The sequence below is a fragment of the Notolabrus celidotus genome, chromosome 6 (genome assembly GCF_009762535.1).
Source record: "Notolabrus celidotus isolate fNotCel1 chromosome 6, fNotCel1.pri, whole genome shotgun sequence".
NCBI lineage: Eukaryota > Metazoa > Chordata > Actinopteri > Labriformes > Labridae > Notolabrus > Notolabrus celidotus.
Genome location: NC_048277.1, coordinates 18,198,631 through 18,226,358, shown reverse-complemented (window position 1 = coordinate 18,226,358; position 27,728 = coordinate 18,198,631). Strand labels below are relative to the sequence as shown.

At 41.0% G+C, this 27,728-nt stretch overlaps 1 protein-coding gene across 1 annotated transcript in view; it reads right to left on the bottom strand.

The window, feature by feature from the left end:
- The window catches only part of mapk8ip2 (mitogen-activated protein kinase 8 interacting protein 2), a 33,551-nt gene extending 7,019 nt beyond the window's left edge, over positions 1 to 26,532 (bottom strand). Inside the window, exons 1-6 of the mRNA XM_034685685.1 lie at positions 26,010 to 26,532; positions 12,814 to 12,919; positions 3,908 to 4,147; positions 3,716 to 3,794; positions 2,848 to 2,949; positions 97 to 2,308 (exon numbers count right to left, since the gene is read on the bottom strand). Coding sequence (XP_034541576.1) covers positions 97 to 2,308; positions 2,848 to 2,949; positions 3,716 to 3,794; positions 3,908 to 4,147; positions 12,814 to 12,919; positions 26,010 to 26,074 — 2,804 coding nt within the window. The 5' untranslated portion in view covers positions 26,075 to 26,532. The remainder of the gene's footprint in view (positions 1 to 96; positions 2,309 to 2,847; positions 2,950 to 3,715; positions 3,795 to 3,907; positions 4,148 to 12,813; positions 12,920 to 26,009) is intronic.
- Between the last annotated feature and the right edge of the window lie 1,196 nt (positions 26,533 to 27,728).

Genomic DNA, 27,728 nt, shown 5'->3' with positions numbered 1-27,728 from the left:
GAGAAAAGCTCTACTAGTTTTTATCTCTTTTATAAATACTGCAAATAATATTACACATTTTTGTCGTCAACTTAATGTCATATTTGGACATTGTACCTTCTGAGGCTGACCAGTTCAAGTGTTGTATTCTCATCCACCACTAGCGTGTACTTCATGGAGTCATAGGCTAGTCCATCATCTTCACTGGGCTGCCTCAGAGTCAGATCTTTCTCACACAGTGGAAGGTCATTGTCCAATAAGGGATGGTCTTGGACACTGGAATCAATTGGAGGTGAACTGTCCAGCTCTAAATCACTACCCCTGTAGGACTGGTTTCTCAAGCCATCCAGGAATGGGTAAGAATCTCCATCATCCTCCTCTTCATCATTGTCAGTGGAATAGGTGAGGCTGAAGCAGCGGTTAGTCTGGGCGGTGGGTATGTCCAGTGTAAGACTGTTTTTAACCTCGGTGATACGTTCAAGAGAGGCAGAGGAGCGGCTTGTTGGCCTGGGTTCAGTCTCTCGTCCCTCATCTTTGTCACTGACCACACTCTCAGAGAGGCTTGGTGAGTCCAGATCCTTCCTCCCTTCTAGCATCATCAAATCATTATTGGGCTCTTCATCTTCATCCTGTCTCCTGGTATTCTTAGATTGCTTTTCCGTGTGATTCTTCTCAGAGTCTTTAGGGGAATATGAGGAATGCTCAGTCTTCAGAGGGCTTACGGTGTCGCCAGTTGGTTTGCTCATATAAAGATGGGAACTTATCACACCTCCTTCTTTCAAAGACTCCACACTCTTCCTATCTCCTTGTCCCATCCTTTCATTTCTGTATCTTTCACTATCTTTCTCTTCTTCATCTGATTCCTCAAGCCCTGCTTTCTGCTCTTGGTCATCATCATTGAAACCATCTGTGTCTCCGATGTCTGAAGATGGTGAGATGGTGTCTGACACAGAAACCTTTCTCTTGAAGCAATCCTCAGGACAACTGATGGGGTATGAGCCCTCTGAAATCATCCTGTTTACCAGGTTGCTTAGAAGCCATGGTGAGTCAGAGTTCTCACTCAGATCATCTTCACTTTCTGATTCAGATTCACCCTCACTGGTTCCATCATATTCATCTGCACTGGGCATTAGCCGGGGTCCTACCGGCAGGTAGAAGGAGCGTTTGAAGCTTTCTAGACTGTGGTCCGGTTCAATTTGCAGCACCATCTGTCTGGACAGGCTGTCCTCACATCTTTGAGCTGGAGGAAGAGTCTCATCTGGGTCCGCCTGGTGCTCATAAGACAGCTCATCGTCCACACACTGCAGACCCAGTAGAGCTTGATCATCATCATAAGACTCTGGGGGAAGGATGGGTGAGTCAATAGGTGAAGGTGTAGCAATAGTGGGTGAGGGTAGAGGGGAAGGAGATGGAAGAAGAGACCCTTCTTTGATGGGATCTGGTTGGCCAAGAAATAGGGATGCTTTTAGTCCAACAATACCGCTATCCTGTTCTAACTCAGTATCTGGATCCAGTTCCTGGTCTGATGTAGGCGAGCTGGCCTCTTCAATTGAGTTGGTGAGATGAGATGAGCGTCCACTGCTACTGTCATCACTGGTCAGGTCAAGCTCTGTCTCTGAAATGGAGGAGATCATGTTGGACACAACAGGACCACCACAGGCAAATGCTGCCTCTATTTCCCCTTCAACATCAGAGTCAGATCCTGGAGAGCTGAGGTCCTTGTCCTGGTCCGAAGTCATGTAGCCCTGCTGGTTCATATCTGCTATTCCTGGGTCTGAAGATGGAGAGGTGGAGTCGTTAGCTGCTGCTTCCATGGCGGAAATTGCTGAATTATGTGACATGTTGGACTTGTTGAGAGAGTCTGAGCGGCTGGAGGACAGATAGCTGGAGAAAGAGGCAGGCTCAGAAGGTTCAATGGGGGGGAATTCAACATATGATGACCGGTTCTCCTTGCAAACCATATCATAGGTCTCCTTACACATGAACTCCACTTCAAAGTCCTTGTCCAGCTCCTCATCAGACAAGGGTGTATCAGCGCCATCATTGCCTCCCATGGGTGCAGTGGATGACAAACAGCGACTGGTTCCATCTGGGTCTAGGTCAGTCTCTGGCTCCATACCCGACTCACTAGTAATTGTGTAGGTGTCAGTGGCACGCTGGTTTGAGTGTTTGTGGTTATGGTGGCTGTTGAGGTCATGGTCCACCTCTGTGTCCGAACACTGGGAGTGCTCATCCACAGAAGGTACCCTCGTTGTCTGGATTGAAGGGTCTGCCTTTGTTTCATTGACATGTCCGGAGCAAGGGTGAGACTTGTGTTGCCCAAACGAACCTGTGTCAAGATCACAAATATAGGAGGGGGGAAACAAATAAAGGCCATGAGAGAAGGAAAAATACAGGATTACAAAGAGGCTCATGAAGTACAGTATATGAGGCAGAGAGAAAGGACCAGTTAAAAGTTGTTGTGAAAGCAACATCAATTTGAACAATAAAAAACTGAAGGGAGAAAGGATAGTGACTGAAAAGAGGCGGATGTGCTAATCTCAAATAAAGGCATGTGAGATGAGCAGGTTCAGCAATCGCTTCTTCATAAGAAACGCACTAATTTAATTACCCAAATTAGACCAGCACAAATTGGCCTGACTTTGCTGAACATATTACCGGACAAATCAAATTCACATCACGTCACGTCATTTCACATCACGGCACTGGACGACACTGATGTTAATGGGATGAGCTTTGAATTTGCTGGGCTGGCCGTTTTGTTACCGTATTCGGGCCTCTCCCGCCTGTTGCCCTCCATGTCGCATAAGAGGGGTCTGTGAGGGGACTGGGGGTTCCCGCCCTCCCCAGTCTGTTTTTGTGGAGTACCTTTGCTCTGAGACCCCGGTGCCTGGGAAACTGGAGAGACTGGGCATTTGCCTGTCACATGGCTACCATCCTCTAGGCATGAGTGGGTTGGAGAAAGACGGCCTGGAAGTACAGAAGATTATTATTTCTTACTGTTTGCAATGCCTGTAAATGATTTCTGTGAAAACATCTCTTTTAAAAATTGCAACTATCAAGCCAACTATCAAGATTCAATATTCATTGAGTGTCCTAGCAAGACATATTTTCATATGCTTCACAAATTGAGATGTTTTATGTTTAATTTGGGAATGTGAAAGTTATATACTACTAAGCCATGTTGTTTTATTTCATATCATATTATAACATATTGTTTCAGATCCTTTTTCATTATTTTGATTCATGTCTTCTCTCATCTCATCACATCCTACCTTAAGTTATCATATTGCATCCCATTGTATCCCCTTTACATCGTATTGTATGATGTTGTGTTGTTTTGTATTGTGTCGTATCATATTGTATTGGACCATGTCTTATTGAATTGTATCCTATTTTATTGTATTTCATCTTGTTTGATACCATACCTTACTGTACCGCTCTGCACCATTGCACCACACCACACCGTACCATACCAGACTGTAGCATATCATATCATAACAAATTATTTCATATAATTTATATCATGTGTCATATTGTACAGTTTTGTTATGAGGCTCTTTAATTGCCAAATCATGAACATGAACAACTTCAGGTGGATCTCTCTCCCATTTTGTCTTGAGAATTACATAAATGTACTAAGCCACATTAGCAGCATCTTTTGTCAGATACCGTCTTAGACACACAATAGAATAGAATGGAAACATATCCAGTCTGTACCCTATGGTGGATTTACCCTGTGAGGCTGGGTTGTGTAAGGAGTCCTGCCAACTTCCTTTCTTTGGGGACAGACTGCTATTGTTGTTCAGTGAATCCTAGAGAAAAAGCCAAGGGGAATATTTAAAAAAACATGTACAGTACTTTTAAAAAGACTAAGAACAACAGATAACATTCGTTGAGTGATTAACCACAGCTTCAGACTGCCTACCTGCGACACAGCAGTGGTGAGGTTCAGTGTGGTTGGTCTGCTCTTTAGGGTGCCAAGAGTCGGAGAGAGAGGAGGGGAGGCAGAGGGGGATGGAGGTGCATCAGGGTCTACGTCTTCATCATCATCATCTTCATCATCGTCTTCATCATCTTCATCATCAATCATCTCAAACTCTTGGAAGTCATCCTGGAAGGAGCAGATTGGGTGGTGCAGGTCATTCTTCTCCAGAATAAGGGAGTCCTGTTGCAACAAGAGAGAGAAAGAGAGTGAGAGACAGATTTGCAATGAGTGAAAGAGGATAAATCAAATTACGTCTGCGGCAGGTTTCAGATGATGGCAGCACTAATTACACCATCTTCTGATCAAACAGCTGAGGGGAAATTATCATACCAACTAGCCCAAAGTGAAAATCTGCCTCCTCTTATTCACTGTATATTTTTTATTGAAAAGCTTTGCCAAGAACAGGTCTGTCTGGGAGATGAATAGATTTAGAGGAGCACAGATGGACAGCATGCTACACACAATGTTCTATGATTAAACAGAGGGCATTTGTAAAACACAGACACACACATCAAAGCACTGTAGTGGGCAACTCTGCAACAAAGTGAATATAAACAGCCAGTACATTTTGCTGATATGTTCTTTTTGCAGCCTCCCGTCTTCTCTGTGTGAGTGTGGTTGTGTTGTTGTGTGCACCCATGAATGCATTAATGTGTGTTCCTCTGAGTTCATTCGACAGGAAAGCTAAGTGCAGCCTTTTGAAACAGCAGAGTTAGCTCCTTGTTGTGAAGAGATAAAGGTAAAAGGTAGACATAATTAGGTAACTTAATACAAAGTCATCCTGCAGGAAAATGGCGGAATCTTGAGGATGGATGATGTTCAAAAGAGAAATGAAGGAGACAGTATGTATGCGTGTGTGTGTGTGTGTGTGTGTGTGTGTGTGTGTGTGTGTGTGTGTGTGTGTGTGTGTGTGTGTGTGTGTGTGTGTGTGTGTGAGTGTGTGTGTGTGTGTGTGTGTGTGTGTGTGTGTATATGTGTAGAATAGATACAAAGAAGGAGCAATTAAAAAATACAGATCAGACGGACATCTCTCAGGTTTCAAATCGTTTACTGGAAAGCAGTGCACTAAATAATATTGATGCTTTATAGACCACGCCTACATAAGCATGTTTGTGCAGCCCAGGAGCTTGTGTGTTTCCTAGACAAAAGGGAGGGATGTTATTCAAAATTAGGTGTTTAATTCAGAACACAACAATTATCCAAATAGTCTTTAAATCCAAACCTACAGGTTCAGACAAAAATTACATCACAACATCTTGACCTGAAAAGCCTTAAAGCACTGAGTGCTACAATTAACACGATTACTACCACTGGTCCTCTCTTCCTTACTTTATATGAGATAATGAAAACAAGGGTGGATTTATCAGGGTTACAGTTTGGACAGCACAGCAGTTTCTGTGTGTCTCAGTGCAGACATTTTAATGGAGGCTCTCTCTCAGCACTCCACCACACACAATTCTGCTGACGGCTGGTGCATCCACTTTATGCCACAGACTGAGATCAAAAGCAATCTATCACCCAGAGGATGCATGCTAGTGTGTACTTTCTTATTAGCACATTTGTTTCTGTGATTTAGATGATAAGATGTGTTGGAATACTCTGCGTGGAGTTGTGTGTTGGTGTTTGATGCTGTTTTCTAGCACTGACCCATAATAATCTATCACTGAGGATATGTGACCCATAAGTCAGTAATGGTGGAAAAACTCAGAGATCCATCAGCGGTGCTGTGAAAATGCCACTTCTGCCTGGTAGAATAATCTGCAGTGTCAGGAGATATACTTCATACCACCTGACAGACGGTTATGCAGGCTTCAAGAAAAACAGAGAACTATAAATGAGAGTTGTGTGTTTGAGGGAATCGATCCCTATGGTCTACAGCTCCCAAGGACACCCCATCCAACCCTGTGGCTGACTCTTTGCTGCAAACTCGCAGGCAGGCTTACATAAACAGCATGCTCTCCTGCATGCAGGGTAGGGATTATGAATGAGTTTAACCCTTTTATTCCCTCTCAGCATTGAAGAGCACAACTGCAGTCAAAGGAAATTAAATTATTCTTAAGTGAAAACAGTATACCTTATGTCAGACACAGACACAATAGAATTAAATGTGCAGGCTTCGGGCAAAATGTGGCCCTTTCACAACCTCAGTTGAGCCTTTTAAACATTTATTAAATTGCATAAATATGAAAAAACATTGAAAAATGTATTTATCAAAGAAAATAAAGTTTACTATCCATGCTGTATGAAGCCATACAGCAAATGTCAGTTCCTGTTACAAGCCACAGCTCCAGACTACATTGCTGACCTTTTGACTCCCTACGAGCCTTCATGTAGCCTCAGATCCTCCAGTAGGTCTTTACTGACTATTCCACACTCAAATACGAAAACCAAGGGTGATCAAGCATTTTCTGTTCGTGCCCCTAAGCTGTGGAATGACCTGCCGGAGGATACCAGGGAAGCCGACACACTGTCGTCTTTTAACCCGCTTTTAAAAAAAACACTATTTTAGACTTGCTTTTTATTGATTTTATGGTTTATTGCTTTGTTCCTTGTTTTATTATTTCTGCTGGATAACGATATGCTGATATGCTGAATGATATGTACTTTGTTTTGAAAAGCGCTATATAAATAAAGTTATTATTATCATTATTACCTACAATACAGACTTTTGAAAGCAATATAATTGTTCTCTTTCTCAACACTTTGCTGATATGCAAATTTTCTCATTTATTAGTCAGTTCTGTTTGTCGGCACCAAAACATTTATATTTCAAAAACCTCATAAGATTAAAAAAGTACATTTCTCACATATTTAATTGCTTTACAAAAAATGTTTTACATTAATTGTTTCACAGACTAGGCATAAAAACTGCAGTTGCTGCTGTGATAACATATTTCATCTGTTTAAAAGGCTCTTTTTCAGACTTATTATTATTTCTGCTCATTTAGGCAGTGACTGTAGATGGTTATGCAATGAATCAAGAATAAAGGAAAAAACAGATTCCCTTGTAACAAAGCTGTATAACCAGAAGAATTTTGGCTGTAAATAGCCTGTAAGTGCTGTGATTTCATTGAATAGTAATAATAAAACCACAGATTATAACATTGGTATTTGATTAGATTAATTCATCACAGATTACATCAGATCAATAAATTAATTTTACTTCTATTTGGCCAAATACTTCAGGCCTGTTTTGCTATGAAAGAAAATTATCCAACCTTATTGCAGCCCCTGCCTTTAATTCTAAAACCATGTGAATGAGTTAATTGTAAGAGTTTCAAAGTTGTACTGTGTGTAGTTGTCACATTAGAAACAAAGTGGAGGCACTGAGAGATTATCATGTGGGAAAACAACAAACTAATTCATCAGGCAACAACAATTTCCATCAGCATCCCTCTCTTCACTTATTTGCAGAATAGCAGTGCCGTCAGATAATCATCTTGGCTCCCCAGTATATAAGTCATACGGAGGCAGACAGAAAGTGATCGTTCCCTTTTGTGCAGAAGAAGCATCAAATGATGATTTAATCGGAGTGGGCACAGAGCCTGAAACAGAAAGCTTGAGTTAACAAAGACAGTTCATAATCAGCTTTGAGATACATCTCTGACTGTAGCTGCAGGCTTTATCGAGCAAGTTTACTCCAAGAAAGAAAACCGTAGTATGTTTAGCTGGCTTTGAAGTATACCACTATGGTGCAGTGATATCATTGAATCAAAAACAACAACCAAAAAGTGACGCAAACTGGCTTTGTGATCTCCAATTACAGCAAACCACAGGCTAGCTCAGCAATGGTTGAATCTGCATCTCCTGACTCTGCTGCTGAACACAGTGAGGAGATGACTTCACTTTACAGCATTGCCATCAGCAGTGGGGAGAGAAGATGCCTTTGAGGCCATCTTGCTTACTGAGCTGTCCAAATGGGATCGAAAAAGCACAGGGCAGATGAGAGACTGAGGAGATGATCCACAGGCAAACTCTGCCTGCATGGCTTTAGATGACGCACACACACCAGGGATTTATTAAGGTCAGAGAAAACGAGGCAGAGGCTGAGAGGTAAGTGATGTGTTAGGAGCTAACAAGAAGAGAGCAGATCAGCAGAAAAAGTAATTTTAGTAGTGCTGATGACAAAAAAAAGAAAAAGATGATATGAACATAAACTGATGGTTGACCATGACTGCTGCTGAAAGTCTGACCATGAGGAGAAGGTATTGGTTCCACTATGCCATCGCGAAAAACACAGCAGGCTTTTATAAGACTTTGGATGTCATGAGTCTATGTTTAGTTAAGTTTTTCCATGTGTTTCATGCCTTGGTTTCTCCTGTGTTTATTCTGTATTAGTTATTCTTTGTGTCCCTTGTGTGTTTAGTGATCCATGTCTCTTGTTGTGCTTTCTTGTGTTTTCTTTTTTCGAAACGGCCTGCAACATACTACCTACAAATGTAGGTACTGCCATACTACATACTGAGTTTGATGTTAGTATGTAGTATGGCTGTTCTGTTGGATCTGTTAAGCAGCATGCTGAGCCAGACGTCACTGGATTTCCGGTTTCGGAAAGTAAAACAACGGATAGAGAAACTGCTTCTTTAGTATTCACTAATGGTTTAAAAAGTTAAGAAGTTGTTTTTATGTAACTTAATCATTTTCACAGCACATACAAACTGAGTTCCTCCCGTCAAAAAATAAGAAAAAAGAAAAAGCAGAACAAGCGCTGTGTATTGTGGGAAACAGTACACAAGAGAGACTGGTCCGATGCATACTGTGAAATTCTCCTAAATCAGTACGCATCCGGGGAGTTTTGCAAATTTTGCTCTTTTTCACATACTACATACTACATACTGAATTTTGGCCAAATCAGTACATACTGCTAGTATAGTAGGCAGTTTCGAAAACAGCCTTAGTCTTGTCTTGTGTTGTCTGTTTAGTAGTTCTGATCCCTGTTTTTCCAGTTTAGTTACTTTCTGCCCATGGGTACCACTCAAAGCTCTAAACTGCAGTCTCCTCGCTCCTCGCTTCGCGGCCGAACCGGAATTACTTACTGAGGCACCATTTTAACTTGCATCCCAAAGCTCTAAACGCTGCTGGAGGAGCGAGGAGCGAGGAGACTGATCGGAGGAGGGATAATCAAGGAAACCTGAGAGCAGACTTTTCGGAAGTCTTTTCTCTGACAGACACGCCCCCTTATCGGATACCTCTCACTGATTGGACGCTGCAGCGGCTCGGACCTAACCGAAACTTAACATCAGCTGAGTTTAATAATAGAGAAAAGTCTGACCTTAAAACAGTCACTCAGGGTACCCTGAAACAGATCATAAACATACGTCTGGTTCTAAACAGTCTGTAAGTGATGAGCTGAGATTACAATGTGTTTGATGTGAGTTTTAAACACAAAATACTGAATGCAGGGTCATTAATTCAGTATAACAGAGGATGGATTATGTTATATCTGATTGTTTTTGTCAGATTCACTGTCTAACGAAATAGAGTACTATAGTCTAATATCATAGATGGAATATATATATATGATCAGTAATTTCTCCTGTTAGTTTCCCCTTTTGTTCTCGTTTTCTTCATGAAGAGAAGTCTGACAGTAAAGTTTGTCTGTTAGTAAAAACACTTGTTATATTTCTTTTCAGGTAAATAAAGTTTCATATAAGGCTGATCATTAATTAGCACGGGGTTTGAAAAGAGTTGCATGGTTTCTATTTTCCCTTGAAGTAATAAATAATTTAATAATGAGGCATTTTACCGGTGAATCGATCCGTGATGCTTCAGAACAGAATAAACAGAGAGCAGATTCTCTTCTTTTTTTTCAAACTCACCTCCCCTAACTCAAAAATTAATGAGGCCTATCACAGAATGTGCAATGATTCTCAGGATATCCTGTACATTCGATTTGTTTGTGACATACGACCGTCTGTTACTGTGGGTACATATGTGCCCCCTTACAACCTATTTACTAAATATAGCTTATAATCTGGATGAATGTTGTGCTGGAAATCATGACAGATGTTTCATAGCCCACCATTAATGGAGACCACCCAGTGAGTGATGGCCTCCATCTATCAGTCGAACTCTTAATTTTCTGCATTTTCAAACTCAGGCAGCGCCAAAGCTGGGACACCAACACCCTTGCTCTGTCACATACTGAATTATGCATGCGCTCATGGTGTTCAATCGGGGCTCTGGAGAGTCAGAGATGGATGTTAAAGAGACAGGAAGTGAAGAATCTGGGTAGAGACACAGCAGAAAGCAGCAGGGCGTGCGTATGTGTGTGTGTGTGTGTGTGTGTGTGTGTGTGTGTGTGTGTGTGTGTGTGTGTGTGTGTGTGTGTGTGTGTGTGTGTGTGTGTGTGAGAGAGAGAGACTCTCAGGAAAGATTTAGGGGTGAAAAAGAGAGGGGCTTTCTCCGTTGTGGCCCCTCTCTTGGTGAGTTTCTGTGTTAGAAAAATTAAAGGTCAAGAAAAATAAAAAAAATCACATGGTTGAAAACACACTGTCAGACCTAACCCCTGGTGGCTTCTACAGATAATAGGAAAGAACAGCCTGAGCGTTCGGCCAGCAGCTACCGTTCCCTCAGAGACATGAAATCAGACATTGGCGAGAGACCTTTAATTGCCTCCTTTCAGCTTCATGACAGCAGCTACTTTAAAGCATTCTATCTCTATTTGTTTTGTTCACATGTTTGAGTGTGTGCTCCCATCACACAGGCTAAGAACTGATCTAAATGGTTATGCAGATTAAGACCTGAACCCCATAACCAATTGGAATTAATCAGAGCTGAGGATTGGGGCCAGAGGATAATCTCACTGTTTAGATTGGCTGTTCCTCTCAAACATCAAAGACCTGCTGCCCAGACTGACAGATTCATTGTGACATAATGACCAAAAGCCTCTTTCTTCATCAGCAGATCTCACTGCATGACGGACTGCTGATGATGATGATGATGATGATGAGCTGACAGAGCATCACACACCTTACTGATGCATGCAAAATCAAACACCATGTGAAAGACACTGTCCATGAAAATGTAGGTCTGGCCTTTCTGTCTCTGTTATCTAAACGCACCCTCTCTCTCACACACACACAAATACACAAATACACAAATACACACACACACACACACACACACACACACACACACACACACACACACACACACACACACACACAGACACACTCAGAGGGCAACCGAGCGTGTGTCCTCTCCCTCCCATGTCAGCAAGATTACTTCCTCTTGGCAATGATGAACCCTAACAAGGTCCAACACTATCCCTGCCCTGTGCTGCCTTGTTTGTGAAGTGAGCAGTCAGGCCTCTGCTGATGTGTGTGTGTGTATGTGGGAGAAAGAGGACACTGATGCTTGGTTCACTACTGTATCACCACTCTCCCTCTGGAGGATTCTTCCAGTGCTACGCAAAAACAGCCTTGTTACAGAAGGGCTTTGCTAGCTTTCCATAATGTGTTTTGTTGTTGGATTAAAGCGGAGGAGGCAAAATATCAAGCACAGATTTATGCCTAGAGCTTAACCCTCTGAAGCAAGCGTCCCTGAGCTAAATCCCCTCTACCAGTCACCTCAGCAGAGAGAGAGAGAGAGAGAGAGAGAGAGAGAGAGAGAGAGAGAGAGAGAGAGAGAGAGAGAGAGAGAGAGACACACAGACAGACAGACAGACAGACAGACAGACAGACAGACAGACAGACAGACAGAGAGACAGAGAGAGACAGACACAGAGAGAGAGACAGACACAGAGAGAGAGAGAGAGAGAGAGAGAGAGAGAGAGAGAGAGAGAGAGAGAGAGAGAAAGCTCTGAACAGCAGGGGGAGAAAAAGGAAGGAGGGAATTTGAGCTCTGTCTCCCAGCAACACTCTGCATAGCAGGGAAGGGAGACACATGGGAGGGAGGTGGGGAGGGAGGGAGGGAGGGAGGAAGGTTGTCTCTGCATAGCAGCAAACTGCACTGGGTCACCCACCCTCTGCTGCAGCCGTGGCTCTACGCCACCAGCATAAAACATTTACATCCCAGAGGATGGAATAATATAGCGATAAAGGAAGAGAGTGAGAGAGATAGTGTGAGATAATAGTTCTGAAATTGTGTAATTAAGGTCTAAGCTCTTTGGACATGTGGGATGATACGGCTGGTGACTCAATAATTTGTATATCACTTGAAAAGGATGTTTAGCTGAAGTGTTAATTAGTATTTCTTTTGTATGCCAAGGAGTTTAGTAAATGTGTGCTGATATGCAGTATGATCTGTATGATCATCAGAGCACTCCAAAGCCATGCAGGTTTTCAGCTTGTCCCCAGGATCCAAAATATGCATGGCTGAAACTTTTATTTTTTTTTAATGCAACACTGGTATGTTACAGAGAGGTTTATATAACACTGTCATATGCAAATGAGCAGTTCTCATCATCAAACAGCAAAACAAACCAGGTCATTCTCTACCTTTCTGTCTTCCTGTCACCTTCAATGCTACACATTTTTCATCTCCTCCTCACTACACTGTGTTTGAAGTTACATGTTTTGCTCTTGTGACTGTCCTTTGCATTTTTTCTACATCTAACACCTGCAGAAGCAACCGCAGGACAGCAACACCAGAAAAATGTGCTGTTTGACTATGCAATTGTTGTAAAAAATGACAGCAAAACAGAATTAATAAAAATATACTCAAACAATTATTTTATATATTGGCATGAGTTGACTTGCACTGCATTCAAGTAGAGCTGCATTGCACACATGCAGATATGTTGCAATTATCTCTTTAAGTATGTGTTTTCACACCAAACACAAATGATGCAAAAAAAGAAAAGAAAAAGGTCAAATTTTGTATAAAACAAAAGAAAGTCTCACCTTTTCATACGGATCAGAGTCATAATTGAGTCCAATCCCACAGTCATCTGTGATTTCAGAGAGATCTTCATCATCAAACTCCTCCAAGCTGATGTCGTGGGCTGGCCTGGAAACACAAGAGAGACGGTATATTTACTACATGATGTATGAAAGAAAACTTAATCTTTTTATCTGCATGTTTCCTGTTTATCAAGAGAATAATGTCTTATTGGTTTATACCCACACACTGAGCCATGTTGCACTATTTCATGGCCTGTTATGGTCCATCTATGAGTCTCAATTCTATTTACTCTGTCCTCCATTCCCTTGTGTAAAGGGGTTGAACATTTCTCTGGTGCAGAACTAAAACACATAAAGAACTGAAATTAAAAGTGTCGACATTTCAAATTAGATTAGCTGAATCGTATCGTATAGTATTTTCGTATGAGCTGGGGATATCATAAAAAGAGCGGGAAGTGATTTAGCGGTGTTTTCCTCTTATACTTAGAGTTTCTGAATTCCTATTCACAACGACAGCGCTCTCCAGCAGGAGTGTATATGTCTCCGTAATGAGCCGTGGCATTGCAACTTTTCTTGATTAGACTCTATCTCATCTTTGCCCCATTAGTTTTAGCAGGCTCTGAGTTCTACGGCACTGTGATGAAGGAAATGCTGCATTGCAGTTTTCCTACTTAGAAAAGGACACCATTCATATTACGCATGGATGCAAGCTCACATCACATGGTCACATAGGGTTAGATATACACAAAGTCACCAGGGCCAGTGAGATAATCAGGACAGGCTGCACCTAAAAGTGAAACAAAGGGGGTCACAAAGAAGTCACTGTACTGTGAGTGCCCCATACAAAAAGGTGCTCGCAACAAAATATAATGATTCTAATCATGGTGGAGATATGAAAGGGTAATAAAGGTGAATACAGTGAACGTTGCCAGTTACAGTCAGACTTTAATCTACCACTATAGTTCCGCCAAAGCACAGATAATAAATGGCCTCACAGCATGTATCCATACAGGCCTGCTGTGTGAAAAGGATAAATCATTAAGTCTCCTGCTGCTATTTTGGTCTATGGGTCAAGATGTTGCGACAAAGTATTTTCCTAACAATGGTTTCTATATCATAATCTGAGTATTAGACGATACATCTCCACTTCCTCTCATAGAGAATTGAAGCCAAACTACTGCTCCTGACTTATTGCAATGGTGACAGACTTTGGAGCCAGAGTTTGCATTATAGAGACAGGCTCCCTGTGCTGTAGTATTACAGTCCTGTTCCTTCTGCTAACCAAAACACACATTTAACTAACTCACTACATAGACCCCTCTGGTCAGCACAGTTTACAGTGTAGCAGCCTCTTGTGTTGCTTTGAAGTGGATACTCATGGTTATGAAAAGTTCAATGACTCTGTAGTGGTGTGTGTTGTCTCACCTTTCCTCCTACACTAAGAGCTGTCAGTCATGAATATAAACTCAAATTTAATGGTATCAAATACCTAATTAAAACCAAACTAATCCGAAAAATGAAAACTTACACAGAGATACAATTAACTGAAATTATAGAAACCATGTTTCAGAAAGAAATATTTGAGCTGCTAGTCAGCAGGAGAGCTGAAAAAAGAAAGTCTTACATAGGGAGATATATAAATTGTATCATCATATTTTTTTTAAAGCTGTAAACTACCAGCAATGATGTGATAGGACCCCTGCCTTCACTGTACTGTGTCTCACTACACTGTAGGAATCGTAACTTAAAAAGCCTGACTATCTAGAAACTATGTTTGAGTATATATATATATATATATATATGTGTGTGTGTGTGTGTGTGTGTGTGTGTGTATCTTTCGTAAGGTTTCTTTATTTCAAACTACAAAACTAAACTAATTGCTAACATTTTGTTAGCTCTCATTTACAGTACTCTTCACTAGCACTGCACTGTCAATGTTCGCTATCACCACATAACATACCAGAACATTACTGTTTAAGAGAGGATGAAACAAGGAGATTTCTTTGGAGGGCTTATTCATGATGGTATAATATCTATGCAATGGCACTGGAAGACAAAGGGAGAGATCTGCTCCGAAGCACCATCTAGATTAGTATGCTAACTCTGCCAACATGTAGCCGACAGCCATCACTACTCTGATTTGAGTCTGTTACATAATCTGCACAAAATTTTAACAAAGGCATTAACCAACAGATGACTGTGTACTCTCTTACTTTACCCCTTTTTTCTTTTCTGATCAGTGCACTGTCCAAACCCCCTACTATGAAGCCATCAGCAATGAAACACCCCCTACAGTTTTTCCAGCTGCTGTTTGACAGGCTCTGCAAACCTGTTGGTGTACTGTAACAGTTAAGCCGGTAGAAAGTGCAAACCAACAGGATTTACACTGCAAAACCTCTTATAATTCACTCTCTTTCAAGCATATCTGCAGGTGAAGAGCCTTCCCAGAGGGCTGACTGCTAATGTAGGCTAAGCATGCTAGCTAGAAGTTTGTCATCAGAGATTACATGTTGTAAATACTTGGGATTTCAGAGTTTTAGCCAGTACATTCCTCAGCATTTTTGGCCTCTTTTAAAGATCAGCTACTGTGCTGCTTGAAATTATGATCATTATTTATTTAACCAAGTGAGTTGTCAGTTTTGTATAAGGCCCTGCACAGTAAAGGGAATGACTATAGTAAAGGCATCAAAGATAACCACTATCTCTAAGACTTAAATATATACACCAAGTTCCCTTAGCACCCCCCCCACCCCCACCTACACTGCCATACGACAGCTGCCTTTCAAAGCAGGAAGCTTCTACTGAGTCTATGGATCTGACACCGATATCTGAGACAATCTCACCACACAAGCCAAGTACACCAGTAGAAGATAACTGTATTAGCAATGGTGTTGTTTTACTAATGTATATACAATATAGGTATAAGGTCTGTAATATATGGTTTGCCACCTGATTCATTCACTTTTAAAACAATAGCCTGGACTGACTCATAAGCACTGCTAAAGTATTCATAGAAAGCAGCCATTTTAATTCCGTCCTCATAAGTGATGTCTGATACATACGATTTTATGCATAAGCTTAGTGTAACACAAACCCCATTTATTTGACTTTTCAGTCTACCCTCATACCTTTTCTCATGGGGTCTGAGGTTATTGGCAATGTGATCTTAAACAGGAGACTGATCTGAGCATTGACCACCCTGGTAAGAGCTTTGTAGTGCCCAGGTTAAAACCATCTTCAGCCTTTTCTACCCAATCAGCTTAGCTGGTGGAGAGACTTCCAACATAGAAACGGCTCTAACCTTTTGAATGCCAGAATATTTTTGATCCTTTTTTCAAGGTATTGCTGACACAAGTCTCGGATCATCCAATATCTCATACCTCATCTGTTACTGTAGGGTCATACTAATTGCACTGAAATATAATTGCACTAATATAAAGTTCTGGTTTATTGTCTAGTTTGGGGAAGGACAGCAGGGCAGTAAACTGCTGACAAGGTTATGCAGCATTTAGTCAGCGTATTAATAAGATCCTGTAGTTTATTCTGACTTTACATGAAGCAAGTGGTAGAATGCAAGGACAAGGGAGGGACATAGGGCCTGATCTACCAAGATCCCAAATAACAAGCGATAAATTGTGCGTTCAAACAAAACAATTGCACCTGCTATTAATGGCTGTGTTGCGGGTGATCGACTATGACTGGCTGTGCAATTGATAACAGGTGCAAAAGTGATGCGGACCGCCCTATTCAAATGAAGATTTTGCGTGTGCTACCGGCTGTCACCATGGAGAGTTTGGCCGTAAAAAATAAGAAGTTTGAAGCCATGGAGTTGGAGGTCTTGGTGGAGGAGGCAAATAAACACACTGGTGAACTCCAGCAGAGACATCTCACTATTGCCAAAAGAAACGCGATTTAGGAGAATGGAAAAAAAATTGATTTCATTATTTGAAAAGTATTTTTGTAAGTTGTCCGTCATGACTGTAAAAAAAAACAACAACATTTTTTTCTTAAAAGGAGAATCTTCATCAGATGTCTGACAATCCCTGCTGCACTCATCAAATCAGCTTAGACCAGAAAACACCTCAGCGGAGCCCCGCAGGCATCCAGATTGTTACGATGACATTGATCGGGAGATGCTGAAGCACCAAAGAAATCAGATGGATTGGTTACAGGCCATTGATCAGGAGGTGAGAGCTGTGTCCACTGTGGCGCGGGCCCTCCACCACTCGGTGACACTCGGACCATCGTTGCGCACACAAGGCAGCTTGTCAGTGCTGTGTCTGGGCTGACAATGGCGGTCAATGCCCTGGCAACAGTCGGGAGGTCATTCATGCGATAGTGCGCTGGAATGATCCAGACGCAAGAAAATGCAGTGTTGCAAGGAGTTTCTTTATAGGAGATATGGCATGGCTCCTTTTTGTGACTGGCTTCAGTAAAGACGATTATCATTTCTCAGTAAGATCAAGATAGTCTTTGAAATGTCATAATGAGTGAGGTCACAAAATACCTGTTGTAAATAAAAAGCATAGATGGAAGAATTGATTTAAACAGTGCAGATTGGGCCAGTTTGTCAGGTGTCCATCTCAAATATTGTCACTTTCTCATGATCCCCAGATTTAGGTGGACTGCAGCCATCCCTTTCAATTTTATGTTGCACATATCCTGTTTGGGGTCACAGGAAGCTAGAGCCGGTCCCAGCTGTCACTGGGCCAGAGGCAAACAGTTTGCCAGTCTATCACAGGGCTGACACATAGAGACAAAATATCACTCATGCACACACTCCCACACACAATTTAGATACACCAACTAACTTAATAAGCATGTCCTTTTCTACGTTTTTGGAATGAGTACCCTGGCATGCAGGGGGAAGACATGCAAACTTCACACTGAAAGGCTTCTGACCAGATCGAACAAGGAACCTTCTTGCTGTAAGACCACAGGGCTAAGAACAATAAATGTACGACTTTAAGCTGTATTACTGATGGGGAATTCCCTCTCTCCACCTCATTTTGCTGACATTTTCCAGGCATGCTATATGAATCACAAAATACAGTTGTATATGTCTTCAAGAGAGAGGATAAAATATGTCTGTAAAATTGCATCTGAGGCAGATGAAGACTACAGTAAACTGTCATAAAGCTGCATCTTTCTAAATGAGTACTCACTGTTGTAACATCACTGGTCTTTGGCTGCAGGACATCGAAGGCGTCCCTTTCCACCCCCTTACAATTAACCTTGAGAGTGTGTGTGTCGCTGCAACCCGTGTGTGTCTAATTACTTTCCACGACTGCTGGCCATTTTAAATGTCCTATAATCATTGGACACAAAGCCACATACAATTAAACCTCTTATCAAACCACAACGGAATAAGAGGGTCTAACACTGAGAAAACCTTTCAAATGTATACATTTGTTCTCTGTTCTTCTGAGCACTTGAATTTTCTCCAAATGTTTCTATGTATAATGATCAGCCAATGCTGTGCAAGTACAGCGCATTCAAACTCAGTGTAGATAAACTGTTATATATCAGATTGACCGGACTATCTGTTAAAGCTTTTAAAATGGATTATACAGCATGCAGTGGGGCACCACATTTGTCCTGTTACACTGGTACCAGAGACACCTATAAAAAAATGTGAAACGGAATATTATCCAGTCAATACATGATGAAAATGATCTTAACTGAGTGCAATCTGTGGGTTTGTGGCCAAGTGTGATCTCCAAAGGATGAGTTATGAATTAAACCTGGAGGTGCCAATAGCTGCAGTCCCTCAGGCAGCCACTTGATGCTGGCTCCAAAAGAGCATGTTTACAGCCTGGCACTAAAAACTGTTTTGATCTATAACTGAAAACTGAACAGAGGTGGATTATTTTCAAACGTCACTCCTTAGAATTCTATCAAAGATATGCATAATTATGGGTGCAATTTCTTTGAGTGACAGGTTAGAGCTGCTAGCTCTGCAGTGTTTGTGCTTCTGGTGGCTTTCACGATTTTTCTTACTGCAAATATTCAACAAATTGCATGTTTTACTAAGTATTCATTATACAAACATGTTGCTTGAGAAGTCTGCGCTCTATATATGCGCTTTATATGTCAGCACTAGCAGAAGACAGACTGTGGTGATTAAAAGATTGGTTCTGTTAAGTTGCAGTTTGTTTGTTATATTTCTTCCTCCAGACATTTTTGTGAGCACACATGAAGCCTGTTAAATGCTACACCCTCTTTAAATTAACATCAAAAAGTTATCATTAACCAGCTCCTGCAGGCTACAGAAACCTACACTGACTAATAGTCTTCATAACTTTGCTTCCGTTGGCCAACTCCTCTTCAGAACCACCTTCAAGTACAAACATGACCACTTTAAGCTCAAAAATAACAAAATGTAGTGCAGAGGAAAAAATGAGGTTTCAAAATGGCTGTCGATAAAGTATCGGCTGCATTATGGTGTATACATCAATTATGTATATAGTCTAAGTGTAAGGGAATAAGTAGCATCCCATAAGAATACAAACACAAACAAAAATGCCACCAAAACTAATCTCCTATCTGCCACAATAATTAAAGCAGCTTCACAGCCAAACCTGAGGACATGAGGTCATTGATGAGATCCTCAACCATTGTAACCTTCAGGGAAGCTATGTTTGTATGTGTAGGTAGGTGTGTGTGAGTGTATGATTTGCAATAGAAAAACACCACAACAGTGCCGGGTATCTAAGGTTGCTGTCACCACCACACCAGTGGAATACGGTCCTGTTAGGTTTCTGGATGGCGGTGCAGAGGGATGGAGACAGGGTACACAGAGAATGTAATCAAGAGTAGTAGAGATGGACAACACGGCAGGAAGATGACAAACATAGAGCTTGGCAAATGGAAATACTGAAATCAATAGAACAAAGGAATACAATAAGGCCTTTGCTTACTTGATGGCAAAAAGCAATTTCTTTATGGCCAGGAGAAGCAGTGCAGCAGATTTCCTGTCAGGCCTGACTAAAAGCAAAGACTGCAGAGGCATCAAATGTTGTTTTTTATTGTCTGGTCTTTTAAGTAATTACACCACATGTCCCCAAAGTGGTTGTATTACTGTTTTCCTTTCATCCCATGCTCTTATAGTGCACCTAATTTGAATATTCACCTCAATCAGTACACATTGATTGAATAGATGGCTGATGGTGGTTGATTTGGATTTTTTTTTCAATGCAGTAGCTCCACAAGTAACTGGACACTATATTTTATTGTGGGAGCAGAAGTCTATGAGACAGGTTTCCTATAATCTAAATAAATAAGACAAAACTATACCTTCAGCTACAAATCACTAAATGCACATTTGAATGAAGTGAGTCTTATTTATTTATTGACTAAAGTGTTTTGTTCAGCTCTTTTCTTTCATTCATTATCCCTTCTCTCATGGCATCTATTGCTTCCCATTTTGCTGTGTTTCTTGCCTCCATTTTGTTTGTGTGCTCATCTTCTTAGAGTTCTCCTGTGGCTCAGCTATGCATACCACAACAGAGTGTGGCCCCATTTCCCCTAAACTGCAAAACTCCAGAAATATGTGCCAGTATAAAGCTTCCAAGACAGAAGGGGTGAACATGGACACACAAATGCACAATACACACCCACACTTCATCATCCCATCGATAAGATCAACCAACTTACCAGCTCCCCCTTCTAGGCCCTTCAGCACTTCCCCGAGATTTTCTATGCCGACGATAATCTGTTTTATTTTTATTTCTGATTATACATCCCACAGTGAAAGGCAGCCACCACTGCAGAGCGTTTAGGCAGCATTTAAATGTGTATGCAGTCTCTGTCACACCGTGTTCTGTATTTCTTGCTGCTTATCCAACACAGCACCATGAAGCCCCTTATATTTAGTTCACCAGAATTGGAGCAGAAGCTTTAAGGCTGAAGAAAAGTCTCTATCACTACACCAATCTACATAATCATGAAGGAAAAGAGCTCTGAATCCCATCTGCCTCAATCTTTTCATGCTGAGCAAAAAGAGAATCCAACCACAAGTAAACAAGTCAGCACAAAATTACCATTCACTGATGCTAGGCGTGTTGCTGCACTTGTCACACCCTGATCCACTGCCACTGCTCACGTTTTGATACCATCTCCGTTTGTCTTCAGATCTGGCTGCTTCGTTTTATTTTCTTCCTGCCTCCTCAAGTTTGAACAATCTTTCCAGACCACATTTGATCTAACAGTTATTAAATCCATGTGATCTTTCATACTGATGTTTCAGTATATTCCAGGAATAGACAAAAGTAACACACCGTCATCTCTTCTCACTGTATCTTTACAGACTTAATGTTCACACATCACACACAACCTCCCCACTGATTAAAGCTGATCTTTACTTTTAATAGGTCAGAATGACCATATTTACAATCATAAGTGAGAAACCATTATAGCAAACCTAAAAAAAATAAAGCCAAATATTTTTACGTTCTTGTATTTGGATGTTTTAAAAAGAAATGTTTTATTTAACCTTTATTTAAGAAATCCCACTGATATAACATGGCCATGGTAGAATACAGAATTGTTATGTCTCTTGCAGGAAATCTATTCCTCTTTGGTTTTGGACTTTTAGTGGGACAAAAGAAGAGACTTTGAAGTAGGGATGCATCGATCCGATCCTGGTATCGGACATCGACCAGATCGGACTCAAAAAGCTAGATCAGATATTAGTGACAAGGGGCCGTTATATAGTGCCAATCCATATGGTAGATCTATTCATCTCAGTTCTATGCTTTTCTGTGTTTACAACAGCAATGTGCATCTCCTACGTCATCAGCGCCAGCCGGTCTGTGCATTTTTGCCCGGCGGAGCATGATGGAGGATAACTAAAGAGGCTCTGCAGTTTAGGTGCATGTCATGCTTCTTTTGTGGTTTTTAAAGTCAGAAAAGTCAGAAAAGCTGCCAAAACATTATTCTTAGTTTTATCCTCACACATCGGATTGGTTCAGTATCGGTATCGGCAGATACCAAAGCCCAGGTATCGGTATCGGGACCTAAAAAGTAGGATCGGTGCATCCCTACTTTGAAGATGTAACTTTGAACTCTGGAAAGTAGTGATTGACCCTTTTCACTATTATGTGACAGCATATATGATTGATAAAATGTTTGTTGGATCAATCAGATAACAATTCATCCCTCTGATCCAGTTTCTGTATAAGCTATTATTTAATACATTTCTATTTAATCGGATCAAAGCAAAGTAAATAAAGTGTATGCCTATAACCTTAAATCATAGCGTTATATATCCATAAACACACACTAACTTTTCGGTATACTTCTCTTATCCTAAAGTGCATTTCATGTATCCCAAAAAGCAGAAAAGAAGATGTCTGTATCAAAAAAAATAAATGAGACAAAAATAAAACACTGACAAATAAATCACCAAGACACTTTTATAAGCATGTATAAATAGCTGCAGAAACAAAGGGTGGATGTGCAGTCTGGTCTCTGCTGCCATTATGCTGCCTTTTAACCATCAGCACCTGCTTCACCGTGACATCATCGTCTTCAAAAGCCAAGGACATTTCATTTGGTTGCTCCTGACTCATTAAGAAGATCAATTTTCTAAGCTTTTCACCCCCCCCCGTCAGTTGTCAGTGTGTTAGAGACACACACACACATATATTGTTGCACACACACATGAGTCATACATTTTAACCTAATGAAGCTCTCTCTCTCTCTCTCTCTCTCTCTCTCTCTCTCTCTGTCTAAGAGCCAAGCCAGATCCCACCATATCGGAACAACAGGCACAGATGATGCATCGGTTTGCTCATAACAGATGATTTCATGTCTATTTGGCTGGATTTGGATGAATGAAATCATCACAGTCAATGCTAATGCTTCTGATAAATAGGATACACCAACTGGTATCATGCTTATGGAAAACAAAAATAATGTTCTGCATAAATATGACTGGTTTAATTATTGGGGGGAAAACCTATAGCAACAGCTGCAGCAAAGATTGTGAAAAACTGGTGAGTGTTTGTTGTTCTCAAAGTGTGAGAAAGAGGAAGGAAAGGATGAAGAACAGGACCAGAAAGAGCGAGGGATTGGAAGCCAGCAGCAGGGAGGCAGAGATGGAACGCTTGAGCTAAAATGAATCTGTATTTGATTTAAGCCTCTTACCCCATGGTTACCATACCCACCACCCCTCACTTCCCTCCATCCAACTCCTAATCAGCCTTCAAAGAGTCAGAGGGAAAAGTGGAACATTGACGGCTAAACAAATTAGATTCACGAGTAGAGGGATAGAAGGGATGAACTAGATGGATGTTTACTGCCAGTGTATCATTTTAAAATATTGATGTACTACTGGAAACAGCTGGGATTTCAAACTGAATGCTTTGCCACAATTAGAATTTTTTTTCACAGGGACTGAAAATGTCATCAGATGTATTGTTGTTGTTCTCCGAACAGGGCTTAAGAATACAAATACATTCAATACGATGCGAAAGACTACTATGAAAGCCCCAAACAACCCACATTTAAGAAGCAGGATGCAGGGGCGGAGCCGGGGTGCAGCCAATCTGATAGCCACCCCAGTGGCCACCCTGAAATTCGAGACCATGATTGACTATTTGTCTTGTCAGAGGCAGCACTTACATCGAAATGGACCATCAGGGTTTTGTTCCAGCAGGCTGATCATAGCTTCTCTGCATTTCATGTGCAGCATTTTCTTTTGTTGGTACTTCAAATGGTGAGTTTGGACAAACATCTTAATTTTGAGTACCACAAAAGTCAGCTTCAGTAGATATAAGTGTTGCCACTCATTTTTCTAATTTTCTTTATCAAAGCGTGTACCATTTTTTTTTTTATTTTATATTATAAGTTTAAGTAGATTAAAGTATTGGAGATTTGGGGTTAGCTCCTAATGTGTACCACCTGGCCACTGCTACAAAAGTCAGTGCCCCAGTTCGGTCATCCCAGTCAAAAAAGTCGTGGCTCTGCCACTGGCTGGATGACCTTTTTGTTGTTGTTGTTGCTACTTTTCCTTAGAAAATATCTTCACTGATCATAGGTCACATAAGGAGATAGCCATTATGGTTACTGTTGATGAATTACAACATGATTGAAAAATTGGTTAAATGATAAAATATATGGACTGACAATTGATTTTAGTTTCTAAGGAACAGGCTACAACTGTGAGTCCTACACTTCAATATATTAACATAATGTATATTTTTAGGTTTAAACAAAACCCAGCCATGTTTTTGATCCAGAAACCCTGCCATACTTCCATGATATAAAACATTGCTGGGAAACTGAAGTAAAACAGATCACATTAAAGTTCTTATATTGAATATTTTCAGAAATGTTCATACAAAGCTATGTTTCTCTACTGATGTTGGGAGACAGACATTCACATCACCTTTTACAAAAACACATGAAATGATGTGTTATAACTGTTACATTTTCTCTGTACAGATTTATCGCCTGTGGGTTTTCTTCCTGGTGGGGAGAGTGCTCCCTCAATGCTGGAGAAATCACTGTCATAAATTTCTGGACAAAAGAAAGGCTCTATTACGGATTATGTTGCCCACTGGAAGCACTGCTGGGGTTATGTAAGGCAGATTAGTGCAACCACACACATACCGTCACACCACCGGTGGTTTCATCCGTAAATCTGTCAGGCACCAAAACACAGAGATGGTGATGACAACATGCACAGATGGAACATACTAATGTGAGCACTGTGATAAAAAATACACAATGCCAAACATGCTGTATGTTACATATACCTGATCATAATTGTATTTTACAGTGTTCAACCAACTGTCTATAACTGACTAAACACACAGAGCATGCGTCTCCTCAAATGCACACTACATTCATTGAATACATTGCAGTGAAACTAATCAGTATCAGTAGATTTCAGGTCTAATACAATAAAGCCATTAGCAAACTGTACATTTTACAGATAAATGTGATGATCAAAGCATGACTCTGTTCTCAGTTCTAAGGTCAATGTAAGTCATGTATTAAATATGCTCTATTGATCTGATCTGATACAATCCATCCGTGAGACGAAGCGACTGTATGTAACTAAATCCTACATGAGTGCATGCTGGAATACAAAGCCCTCTGGGACCTGGTGAGATAATGTAATTGAACTGTATTAGAACAAGGGACATGTGGAGGTAGACATAGAACAATGAAATGTTGTGTTGAAGTGCAGAGAGCTTTTTTCCTGCATGCAACATCAAACAAAGATTGGTACAAATTTGTCACACTTTCCTGACTTCTCCTTTGAGAGGTACCACATTGTACTGAGTTAAAAGTACTGTAAGAACATGTGCAGTATATAACAATATATTATTATTTTGTTTATTCTTATATATTTTTTTCTCCATTACAGTTACACAGAGAGAAAGGCTTACAGCAGCAAGCTGATATCAAATTAGACATACAGTAAACTTAATATTTCAACAACATATTCCTGTTTAAGACATTAGATTTCATATTGCAGCATCCTTTACACTATTTCATCAAAACTACACAGACGTTTCTCAACATTCCACATTTCCATGACCCAATTAGCACCAAAAAGAAAAACAACAACGACAAAGAACCAAACAAAACATCAACAACGTCAACATAATCATTGCCCGTATTTGCAAGAGCTATCTCCCATTCACAGTCATGTTTAATGGCGAAAGAAAACACAGGCATGATTTGTCATATTGTGTGTCGCAGAAGTCACATCAGAGACGTTCAAACCAACAATATGAAGAGGACTTCCGTAAATCATTGTTCAGCATCATGCCCTTGCCTGGGCTGGACTCAACAGGGCGTGGGCCTCACACAGAGAATGCGCAAGGCGGCTGCCTGTCGCGACTGCTTAGGATCAATCATTTGCCATTTTGTTATCCATTACCCTTCTTTTCACTTTTACAAGAATAATTAAAGTTATCACAAGAAAAACAGCTGTCTTCCATGGTCATATCAGCTCTAAAACAAACAGCCGGCCTTGTTTGGCACCTATAGGCGCGCATGGAAGCAGTTACAGGCCTGTCAGGTAATTTAAATATCGATAACTACCGATAGGAGGGAATGTGTGATGCACTGCTGTCATTGAACAGAGCGAATACATTTCTAATATATGGTGTCACCCATACTCTTTAACTAATCGCCCCCGCCATCCCTCCTCTGCCACTGTTCATGTGATCTCTTACCTGCATCCAGGGGGAGAGAGGGAATGGAAAGTGGAGAGGGAAAACATCTCAGCCCTGTCCGCCATCTTCTTCCACAAATGACTCAGAGAGACTGCAGAAAATCACGGATGGAGCGCAGTCCATTCACAGACACAGGGCAGAGGACAACCACAGAGCTTTCCGTCTCTCTGCGGCCCCACAGATGCCCCCCTCCGGCCGCAAGCCTTCAATCAGACAAGCCTGCTCAGCACCATCAAATCTGCAGTCAACCATCCACACAGGCAGGGACGGATGGAGGGGGTGTAGAGGCAGGGATGATTTTCAGAGACACTGCACAACACCGCGGAGATTGAAATACAATCCTGTTTTCGCCCCCCTAATATGTCCACGCGAAACAGAAGGGCGCAGTAGATGCGTCCACAGTCCGTGTTTTTCTTCGTCAAATGTCTGCTGCTGCTGCTGCTGCTGCTGCTGCTGCTGTGCTGCTGCCTGTGACACACAACGGATACGGGCCAGCAGTGCGGAGACAGCAGAGACAGAGGATGAGGAGGAGGGAGAGGAGGGAGAGGAAGAGGAGGGGAGGGGGTGTGGAGAAGTAGATATAACGTCAGTGCCGTTACCGTATGAGCAGCCAGACTTTCCTGACTGGATGCAGGCGGCAACTAAACAATGGCGTAGAAAAAACAATTTATACATCATAAACAAATCACTGACGGTGACAAAAACAACACACTTAACAGTTGGTATGGATCAAATTGACTCTTCTTTACAAAGTCCTACCTTCTAAAAGGGAATAAACCACAATATGATTATGGAAGAAGAATGGTAGAGTGGAAAAACAATGTAGGAGATTTAAATGAAGAGCTGATGAACTGTGAAAACATCAAAGATTTTTTAAAAAGTTGAAAAAAATGTGAGAAATAAAAGGGAAAACATCGAATTAGAATTTTACTCTCCGCCTACTCTGGTATATGTTTGATACAAAACATGCTCGAGTAAAGTGTACGGATGGTTAAAACCCTCATATTGAAATAAAATTAGTTACTTATAATGATCAAAACCAATAATAACTTCAACCTTTTGACAATCAGTGAGACAGCAAAGGTTACACGGTGTACTGAGTGGGCACAGTGAGGAGCTGTTCACTGCCTGTGGTGCTGAAGTCTAACATTCGTGCCACACGGCGGCGGTATATCTTCACTTACTGTGTAAAATCATGACTGACAGAGAAAGTCCATCTGTAATACGATTTACTGTCCTACCACCATTCACTTATAGTGTGCAATGATTTATTTGAAGAATAGACAGTTTAGAGAGGGAGTAAAGCCCATCACACGTTATTTATAGTTTTTACCCAAAACATTTCCTCTTTTAGATGTTTCTTCACTTTATGACATAAGGCCTACAATTAAAAAACTCCTGGTACATTTTTAACAATTTCTGTAAACGTTTTGTCCAGTGAATTACACAAGCCTTTAACAGTTTGCATGTTTATTTCCATCACACAGAGGGATTTACAGTCTATAAACTAGGCAAAAGTCATTCATGTGTAACATTTATTATCACACATGGCAATGCAAAAACAAGTTCCACTTCTTTTTTCAGGACTTTTGATATCTAATACTTTTAAAACTATGTTTATGTCAAATTTGAATCACATGTTATTGAGTTAATGGGATTGCTTCCCTTGTTAAACAGAGATATTAACAAGAATAACAGAAAAAAAAACCGTACAGACAG